Source organism: Prunus avium, chromosome 6, assembly GCF_965620075.1.
Source record: "Prunus avium chromosome 6, drPruAviu1.hap1.1, whole genome shotgun sequence".
Lineage (NCBI taxonomy): Eukaryota > Viridiplantae > Streptophyta > Magnoliopsida > Rosales > Rosaceae > Prunus > Prunus avium.
This window is the reverse complement of record NC_142289.1, coordinates 1,073,931-1,084,741: the sequence shown is the minus strand read 5'-3', so window position 1 is coordinate 1,084,741 and position 10,811 is coordinate 1,073,931. Positions and strand designations below refer to the sequence as shown.

The 10,811-nt window shown below is 38.2% G+C and overlaps 1 protein-coding gene across 6 annotated transcripts; it reads right to left on the bottom strand.

Annotated features, from left to right (window-relative positions):
• Positions 1 to 205: 205 nt before the first annotated feature.
• Positions 206 to 3,972, bottom strand: LOC110754246 (RNA-binding ASCH domain protein). Of its 6 annotated transcripts, none has more exons than XM_088255178.1 (8): positions 3,675 to 3,971; positions 2,993 to 3,136; positions 2,558 to 2,650; positions 2,309 to 2,376; positions 2,152 to 2,202; positions 1,995 to 2,054; positions 1,476 to 1,931; positions 206 to 479 (listed from the first exon to the last, which is right to left on the bottom strand). In XM_088255178.1, the coding sequence occupies exons 1-8, from the start codon at positions 3,799 to 3,801 to the stop codon at positions 441 to 443; spliced, it is 1,038 nt and encodes a 345-aa protein (XP_088111304.1). In that variant the 5' UTR covers positions 3,802 to 3,971; the 3' UTR covers positions 206 to 440. The 6 variants fall into 6 exon arrangements, with proteins under 6 accessions (XP_088111304.1, XP_088111305.1, XP_088111308.1 ...); XM_088255179.1 differs by having other exon boundaries at positions 206 to 466; XM_088255177.1 differs by lacking the exon at positions 206 to 479 and adding an exon at positions 516 to 886 and having other exon boundaries at positions 3,675 to 3,972.
• Positions 3,973 to 10,811: the final 6,839 nt, after the last annotated feature.

Genomic DNA, 10,811 nt, shown 5'->3' with positions numbered 1-10,811 from the left:
TTTTTGATCCCATAGTTTCAATTTCGTCAATTTTGCCATTGTAGTTTCGTATTTGTAGCAATTCAAGGACATATTAGTATTCTTGTCAATTTCTTTAACAATCATGTGGTGAACTCGTGTCCGTCAGAAGATACACATTTCAATTCAATTAATATCCACCCACTCCACTAGATATAAATAATACTTGAAAAACACAAACACAAGAAGAAGAAAAAAATAACATATTGCATTTACTTCAAATTTGACAATCATGCAGTTACCTCATCCATCCCCCTAAACTAACATCAAGATCTACCCAAACACTCCCAGTATACATATTACATATACAATAAAATGCAGGCCATGTAGAAAAGCATTCCAATTTGACATAACAGCTTGGTGCTGCAAACGACAGGGTCATATTTTGCAACAGAGTTCCACCTTCAAAGAATATATGAATCTCATGACGGCTTCAGTGCTCTCACCGCTGCAGCAAAAATCTAAAATTCATTGACAAAAGTCTTCAGGTCAGGCAATTCACAAATGGCTACTATTACACTCCACTAATTGACAGTAGTACATCAAGAGTTTCAACACATGCACAATCAAAAAAATTGAAAGAAGATGGCATCACAAGCGCCACTTATTACCAGGTTTATTATTGCATCCTGACCATCAATATTAGGTTACATCAAATAGGATCCAAATTAGGTGACTAGAGCTAGCCTATGCTTAATAAACCCACAGCTGACAAATATCAGATGAAACGGGCTATTTTCCACTTTCAGGAGCCTTTTGTTTTCAACCAAGAGGGCTTTGGGGCATTGGATCCTCACCAATGTTTGCATTACTCATGCGGACAGTCTCTCTTCCGCTTCACGCGCTCCCCTCTAAGCGAAATGCTGCCCTACTGATGCATTGTTTTACAAACCAAAGTAAGAATTCTATTATAGATCCTTCTTCACTCCACAACCAGATATATTCTATGCAGCCTTGTAATGCCTTTTGGTTAAAATGACCCAACCTCAAATCAAATACTACATACAGCTACACAAAAAACAAAACCAGATTTCACATATAAAATAATTCAAATCTGATTTTTTTTCTTCCCGAAACAGGGGAACAGAATGAACTAGAACAAAGGACGTTATTGTACTGCAAGCAGTGGAATTATGCAATAAGAAAATATGCTTGTAAGGAAGGTGAAGAGGGAATTAAGTTACAAGTATAGACTCAAAATCAGCTTGCAGTAGAGCATCAAAGGGCACACCTGATGCGGTACCACAGTGAAATAGCACACAAAATTATGTGCCAAAATTGTCATATTTCAGCTTGTATTACGTGTTAAAGTCATGCATAAAAATCAAATTAAAATGAAACTAGACCTTATAAAATATTAAACTACATTGACTTCACACACAATTCTTATAATGGAATCAAAGTGTGCATGCACTTGTTTCAGGTATGCTACAAAACCGAGAGAAGAAACTGCATACCTTAGAAGGTGCACCAGGATGAGGTCTCAAACCTCCAGAAGAAGGTTGAATGGGGCTGGTGATTCCCTCATACTTAATGGGACTTATTTTCTCCTTGTTATTTGATGTTAATGCCCCCTTATTAGAGGTCTCACTTAAGTTAGCAGATGGTGTTGTATCCTCTTCAAAAGATTCACTCTTTAATGGAAGTGTCCTTACAGATTGTGCTGTATTGGTTTGGGGAGTTGTTTCAAAATCTTGAACTTTCTTGGAGAACTGTGTAGCTGCTGCTCGTGCAGCAGCTATAGCCGCTGTGAGACTTGAAGATCTCTCCAGTTCAGTAGTTCTAGTTTCTGGGACATTTGCAGAGATAGACCCTGGTTTCAACGAAAATGGATCTTGTGGATTTGGAAGTAAAAATTTTACTGGAAGGGGACCTTCAACCGGGGTAAGACCTCTAATAGCAGCTTCGTATATCTGAGACAGGTAAATAAGTTAGATCCACTACAAAATATACTCAGAGAGAGAGAGAGTATGCACCTTCTTTTCCAAGTTATAAACGCCTTGGTACCCACGCATCTCAAACGGAATTAACAATTTCTGCATTAATCAGATAAACAAAAGCTTTATTATATAAAATGGTTACTTCTTCATATCACAGGAGTAGCCAGAAATGGACCAGTGTGAAGATACACACCTGTGGCTGCTCGCAAAGCCAACATAAATCAGTTTGTGCTTCCAGCCTCACCTGCTTATGAACAGTCAAAGCTTAATCAACACAGTCTTGGAGCCCATGAAATCATCACCTTGCTATATTATGAAATAAAGAGGTCATAAGTAAATAGGTAGCCCACCCCTTCAGGTACCATCTCCCAGCATGCTAGTTCTTCACGTCTAACACATCCAACCACTTCAACACACCCTATGTCAAAGATGAAACCGAATGTCAAAATTTGTCTGTATGAGAGAGAGATATAGACGAAGAAAGAGAAACATAATATCCAAAGAAACTTCAGATTTTTATATATATTAGAATTATGGAATTATTAACAAAACATGGAGTCATAAACCAAAAGCACAAGATGTCAACAAGAGAAACCCACCTAGGAAAGCACGACAAAGAACGTTTAAAACAACCGTCATAAAAGCTGTACAGAACAGAAGTTTTACTACGGAAGTTATTTGCCATCCCCCACCTCTCAAAAAAAGGGAAGTAAAGAAACAGCCTCAGTAAAACATCTTAGAATAAAGAGACTTCAAACTTTAGCTGCGAAAGTTTCCAAAAGGCTACATATTCCTGAGCTTAATAATTGATTCACATGCAAATATGTTTAGCAACACAACTTGAACCAGCCGACTCAAAATCCAGTTGGTATAAGCATGACATGTGAGGGTGCCTTTGGGTATTTTCATCCTTTCTTTCCAGTTATCTGATTGATCTTATCATCCCCAAATTTGTGTGCAGACACACACACACACACACACACACACACACACACAAGGAACGTGCATCACAAAAAGTACCAAAATTTGAATACCTAAAAGTCTTGAAACTGGATAATGTTCTGGAAATTTAAGATCAGTGATTCCATCCACTGCATAAATTTCCCTGTAGAAGTCCTCCATTGCTTTGATTGTAGCCTCATCAGGAACCTTACTAGCGGCATGAATCCAAAGGCGCCCTTCAAAATACAAATTCAAGGCTTTAGAAAAAGGCTCATCTCAAAGTTCAAAATTATAATGGCAATGAATATAATCATAATAACAAGGGTACCCCAAAAAAAAAAAAAAAAAAAAAAGAAGATCAAAATTGAAGAGCAAAGAACCAATTTAACAACAGTAATGCTTGATAATCCTACATTAAACTTTTTCCTTTTAAAGAATAAAAAGAGAAGATTGAGATCCCACTAAGTAGTTTAGACGTTCAGCGGACAATTCAGCGAGTTAACCAAAAAATCCAATCTTTTGCTCAAAATCAAATGCTTACAAACTAAAAAATTCGCCGCTTAGTTAAAGTTTTCTACTTGTTCAGTTCCCAATATATAAAATATTTCTAACACTCAGTATTCTCACACTCTCCTTTTCCACTCTTTCCCAGCTAGCAAATAGACCACATTCTCAAAAGTTCAAAGCTTAATACTTCCACGGCAAAGAAGATAAGACTAAAACCAAACGGGTATTGAAAGTTTGAACTGAATTCACAGGTTTTAAGGTTCAAACCTCTAATAGGAGCGGCCCATGTCCGGCCTTCGATGCGCTTGATACCATAAACCAGCAAAGAAGCCCATGGCTGGTGCATAGTCAAACATGGGTTTCTGTAATTCCCAGAAGAATGCCCTCTTCTCATCTCTGCTTCTTTGATTCTTCAGAAGGGACAGGCAACTTGATTCTCTCGCCGCTAATTGTTTCCGAGAATCTCCGATAAACTTAGTTACAAGAATGATTTTAATGAGTCAATAATTAGGAAACGCTTCTTTTTTTCATGTTTGAGGCGACAGCAGACAAGACTAAAGTGGGAAAATCACATGTAGTGGTTGTGTTTTTTGTTTTTTGGTAAAGAGGAGGGCAAAGCCCAACAAAACACTAAGGCCCGTTTGGTTCACGGAATGAATTTGATGGGAAATCATTTCTCATGTCATTTCCCAAGGGATGGGAAATTGTGATTCCTTTCCCATGTTTGGTAATGCCAGGAAAGTGACCCGGAAATATCACTTTATTTCCTTTCCCATGTTTGTTTTGAGTAGGAATGGAAAACAAATTTTGTTTAGTTTCCCAATTGTACCCCTATTAAAATAATAAAAAAATACCAATTATTATTGGATAAAAACTGTAATTATGAATTGTTAGTAAGGACAAATTAGTCAAAAAAAAGTTAGTCTTACTTTCACATGGGAAGGGAAAGTGAAACCCAAGTAGGAAGGAATGATTCACTTTCCCTCCTACTTTCCCATGTCCTAGGCAACGTTTTCCCATGCTTGACTTACCAAACATGGGAAAGCAATTGGTTTCCCATCCCCAAGATTCCTTTCCCATGAACCAAACGCAGCCTAAGAGCATTTCCAGTAGCAAACCCTTGCCATGGCAGGGGGGGCTAAGGCTGACACTATTTACGTGAATAGTGGCTGCCATTGTCTTTTTTAGCTATGTGTGTTTCCGGCAGTCAAACCCTTGCCATGGAAATTACTATTCATTTTTTTTTGTTTTTTTCACAACTTTTTTTACTTAAACAATTATTTTAGATAATATTTTCGGGTAAGATTTTTGGGTTCCTACGTGTCAATACTATTCATATCATATAAGATTTTTGGTTTCACATTTCAGATAAATTTCAAATTTCAGATACATTTCAAATTTCAGATAAATTTCAAATTTCAAATTTCAGATACATTTCAAAATTCAAATTTCAGATAAATTTCAAATTTCAGATACATTTCAAAATTCAAATTTCAGATAAATGTAAAATTTCAAATTTCAGATAAGATTTTCACCCTCTAAAATTGCGCCACATGTCATCTCTATCTGCCTAAATTATTCTATAAAACCAGAGGCTCACCTCATACCTCCCACACCATATCTTCTCTACATTTCCATTTCTCAGATTTCCATATCTTCTCTACATTTCCATTTCTCATATTTTAGATTTCAATCTCCATTCTCAATGGCATACATGGAAGAGGTTTTGGAGAGACAAGAGCGAGAAATTAGAGAAAGAATGCTTAGAAGAGCTGCAAGCAAGAGGGTGCATAGAGATCTAGATGAGCAACTTGGCATAGCTGTGGCTTTGCTTAAGGAAGAAAACCAGAGCCGCCGTGGTTCACGTGAAGGCCGTCGCCCGAATGTGGACAGACATAGACATTCTCGAGGTAAGAATCTTCTAGAAGATTATTTTATCCCACAATCTCTGTACTTTGATGTTGATTTTCGAATGTGATATAGAATGCAACCACATTTATTCAATAAAATCATGCATGATATTTGCAATTATGATGAATACTTTGTTCAAAAGAAAAATGCTACTGAAAATTTGGGACTTCTTCCCGAGCAAAAGTTCACAGCAGTGATACGAATGTTAGCGTATGGGTCATCTGCTGATCAGGTGGATGAGGTTGTCCGTATGGGGAAGTCCACTATTTTGGAGGCCTTGGTGCGATTCTGTGATGCAATGGAAACTCTATACACAAGGGACTACTTGCGCAGACCTACGCTCAGGGACCTGCAAAGGCTTCTACAAAAAGCTGAGATTCGAGGATTTCCTGGAATGATTGGCAGCATTGACTGCATGCACTGGCAGTGGAAAATTGTCCAACTGCTTGGCAAGGGGATTACGGAAACAGGAAAGGGCAGAAATCAATCATCCTTGAAGCAGTTGCTGGATTCGATACATGGGTTTGGCATGCCTTCTTCGGAGTTGCCGGATCTCAAAACGATTTTAACGTCCTGGGTCAATCCCCGGTGTTTAATGATGTATTGAGTGGTGAAGCCTCAAATGTCACCTATGAAATCAACCATACCGTCTACCAAAATGGGTATTATCTAGCTGACGACATCTACCCAAGGTGGACCACATTTGTCAAATCAATTCCACATCCCCGATCCCATAAGCAAAAATTATTTGCTACCTATCAAGAGGGTTACAGAAAAGATGTGGAAAGGTGCTTTGGTATCCTCCAAGCGCGGTGGGGTATTATTAGGGGCGCGGCGCGTCTATTTGACGAAGAGGTGCTTAGGAGCATAATGATGACTTGTATCATCCTCCACAACATGATTGTGGAGGATGAGTATGATTATCTAGCTGATGAAGTGTATGAGGCAGATCCCATGAACACGGCATTGACACGGATTTATGAAAAACCCATGGGGCCAAATGGAGAACCAGTGCAACATGACCCGTTGGTTCGAGATGGTAGTTTCATGCCCCGTATGATTGATCGCTACAAGGAGATGCAATCATCGTATATTCATGAACAACGTCAAGTTGACTTGATGGAGCATTTATGGGCGGTGAAAGGCAATGAAGGTGAATGAAGTGAAGTGAAGACGTTTTTTTAATTTATTATGTTGATGTTGTATTTTCAGTTATGCTTTGTTTTTTAAATGCTTTGGTTGTGGTTTTTTTATTTTGTATGCTTTGGTTGTGGTTTTTTTTATTTTGTATGCTTTGGTTGTGGTTTGTTTTTTTATGTATGGAATGTTTTGAATAAAAAGGAATTTTGTTGAATATTTTCTTCATTCATTAAAAGAAAATCAATACAACTAAGAAAACAAAATACATGAATTACCACTAATTTATTAAACAAAAAAAAATACAATGAAATGAAAGGCAAGCAAACTAACTTAATGGTTTTGATCATTTAACCAATCCGTGTTGCTAGGTCCATCGTCACGAAAAAGCTTTCGTCTCATAACATCCCTTCGTTCTAGCTTCCAAAATTGTTTTGATTCAGGGGACATATGGCTTGTATTCATGGCCATGGCTTCCCGATCCTTTTTTTCAATGTTTTCTTGGCGTACATACTCCTTTTCTTTGCGTATATACTCCCTTTCTTTTGCATATTCTAGTTGAATTGCCATATCATGCTCTTGTTGTTTCATATCCATTTCAATCCTCATGGCTTGGTGCTTTGAAATTTCCTCCAAAAATTTAGATGCATTCTTCGTAGAATTACTCCCTCTCTTCGCCTTCACCGCTTTCCTCCCAATAGGCCTAGGCTCCCTTTCGATAGGTGAGTCTTGACTCATCGGGAAATCCATAGGTGAATCCGATGTCGGTGTCTCATGGAGTGGCGTTTCGTTCAACACCACCTCTGGACCCGTTAGAATAATTTGGAATCTCTTACAATTCTTCACTGCCTCCCAACATTGGATATGAGTGAAGCTTTTTTTGCCTTGCCCAGTAGCACCAAACCACATTTGTGCTTGCATAATCTATAAAAAAAAATAATGGAAATGGCTCAAGAAACTTTAAAAAATATTGTCAATGCAACATGTATAAAAAAGAAAATAATGGAAATGCAAGAAATTTTAACAATTTATTAGAAATGCAATAAATATTAACAAAATATAAATATTGCAAGAAATATTTAAATAAATATTGGAAATACAAGAAATATCAATAAAATATATAAATTGCAAGAAACATTTAAATAAAAATTAATGAAATAGAAATTAATAAAACTAAAATTACAAATAATTTACCTCATTGCTAAGGTTTTCCCCACTTCTATGGTTGTTCATCGCCAAGGCATCTCTCCATTTCGCCAACTCTTTATTAAGAATTTTCCACCTACTAGATAATGCCATTTCCGTACGGGTCGAACCCATTGCCCTTTCACAAAATTCCTGATGAATTTTTTTCCACATATGACAGAATTTCATTTCATTACCCGTTACGGGACAATGACTAATTTGGACCCAACACTCACACAACAAAACATCTTCCATCATGCTCCATGCCCCTCCGATTTCATTAGAAGAACCCATAATATTTCCTAGAGAAAAATACAACTTGAAAGGGAAAAAACTTAATATTGAGTAGAAGGAGAAGAAAATGTATGAGGATTTGGTGTTAAAAGTGAAGAGTATTTGTTGGTATTTATAGAAAATAAATTCAGTATTTTTTTGGAATTTTTTTAAAAAAAATTCAATTTTTTTAAAAAAAATTCAATTTTTTTTCAATTTTTTATTGCACAAAAAATCGGAGCCATTGGATTGCTGGAAAAAATCGAATCGGAGAGCCCAGCTTGCGCCACGTGGAAGAGAGCTGTTGGGGGATTGTAGCGGGGCGCGTCAAATTTTTACACGCGCCAACGTTAAAAAAATTTGAACGCCAGGGCTGACATCAGCTGAAAACGAGTTTTGGCCCTCGGGCCAGCCCAGTTCGCTGGGTCCCACAGCTTGCCCAAGCTGGGTTTTGTTGCTGGAAACGAGTTTTTGGGCTTGCCCCCCCTAGCCCTCCCCTTGCCCTTGCTGCTGGAGTTGCTCTAAGGAACAATAAGTCTGGGTATGCACACCCTACACATATCCTTAAAGATTAACTGGTTCACAGTAGCAGGAGCAGTAACCCAAGTATGGAGACCCAAAGGCTTGGTGATTCCAATAGAAGCAAGCATATCAGCAACATAATTGCTTTCTCTGAAGACATGATGAATACGACAAACACCACCAGTCATGATAGCTTTACAACTAGAGATAAGAGTGAACAATGGGTGAAGAAGGTCACAACTAGGCGCATTCACAAGATCCACCGCCAAACAGGAATCAGACTCCACAATAAGGGGAAAATAGTTAGAATGGTTAGCAAGCCGCAATCCATAGAGGATGGCCCATAACTCAGCTTGTAAAACAAAACCCCTCCCAATATTAGCAGAGAAACCACCAACCCAGTCCCCATTGGCATTTCTGATTACACCACCAACACCAATAATCCCTTCCTCACCTTTCCTGCAGCCATCAGTATTTAGTTTCCACCAACCAACAGGAGGAAAATTCCAAGTAATAAGGACATCAACCTTAGCAGCCTTCCAATTGGTTACCAAATTGGTATATATCCACTCATTGGCAGCTCGACAAACATAGATACCAGAAAGAGAAGTGAGGGACTGATTATCTTCAAAAGCCTAAATGCAACGGTTTTTCCATATGTGCCACACAGCAAAACCAAACACAACATTCCATTGCAATTGGTTATAACAGCTCTTACCATCATTCAAATTAAAGAACATCCAATCCCACATATTAAAATTAAAGGATTGCCGGATAGACTCACTAAGACCCATGGAATTCCAGACCAACATGGCATTGGGGCAAAGCCTGAGAAGATGGGAAATAGATTCAGAAGGCCACTTACAGATATGGCAACAAGCATTAAGAGAAAGACCTTTATTCCTTCGAGCTTCATTAGTAAGAATTCTGCCATGGCACAAAGTCCACAGAAAAGTTTTAATTTTGGGGGGGAGGTTCAGGTTCCAGATGAAATCCCATTGCCAATGGTCCACACAATCATCCTGGATAAGAGCAAAATAAGCAGAGCTCACAGAGAAACGACCATTAGAGTTTGCAACCCAAATAAGTTTATCAGTAACCACACCAGGGCCTGACACATGGATACAAGATATCTTGGTGACAATCTCAGTAGGGAGCCATATGTTAAGTTTAGGAAAATTCCATTCACCATTAGTAATGAAATCACTAACCTTCTCCTGCAAATGATCAAGAGTAATGGGGTGGCAAGCATACCTTTGGAGCGACTCAGTATCAACGCAAGGGGTTGTTTTTGTAGGTATGCTTATTTATTTATTTATTTTTGGTCTGAATCACGAGATGGTCCTGGATGGGCCCCATAATTTATTTATTTTTTGTCTGAATCACGAGATGGTCCTGGATGGGCCCCAATTATGGGTGGCACCTTTAAGTCTTAATCACAATCCAGACTAATCCCCGCTCACACCGGGTCGGCCCGTAAGGGATAAAGTGCTTGCCAAAGTGGTGACTCCATACGAGAGCAGGGATCAAACCCCTGACCTATCTTAAGGAATGAGAGTGCCGAACCACTTACACCAACCACCTTGGTTGGTATGCTTATTTTTTGGTTTTTTTTCTCCTTTTGGTTTTTAACCTGTTCAATCTTCTTTTTATGGTATGTTTATTAATCTGTAATCGGGATTAAGAGAAATTGAATTGAGTATGAATTAAATTGAGGAAAATTTAGAATTCAATTAAACTGTTTATTAAACTATGTAGAATCGAGATAAGAATGGTATTGATTAAATTGTTTATTAAATTATCATAAATCAAAATTAAAACTAATTTAATTATTAAAATGCACCTATTTTAAAGAAATTATTCAAGTAAAATATGATTTATTGATGAATTAGTTCTACATGAATACCGCCTCCTCTAGAATTCCTCATTAGTTGAATTCAAGCCATTATAGGAACCTGTTACCTGTCTCTATTTAAAATCCACCGCAAAATATCTTCTGAGTCATCTCTTCTCGTCTCTGACGACAACGCGAGCGACCATGGACATGATCATTGAGACCGACAAGGAAGGTTACGCTGAGCTTTTTGTGAAGTGGTACGAGGATACAGAAGTCCTCCAGATGGTGAAGAAGAGGTTAATTTTCCCCTCCACTAAGAACTAGGATCCAGACAGACATACGAGAATCCCGAAATCCTCCAAATATTCAAGAAGATGTTTGGCCCTTCACTGTACGAAGATGTCATGCCTGACCCCACCTCGTTCCTCAGTCGCTGCCCTAAAGGCTTCGGTACATACCTTTCTCTCTAATGCTCCAAATATTCAAAGAAGATGTTTGACTCCATTCCAATCCAATCGAATAGGAGTTGATGGGCCCAG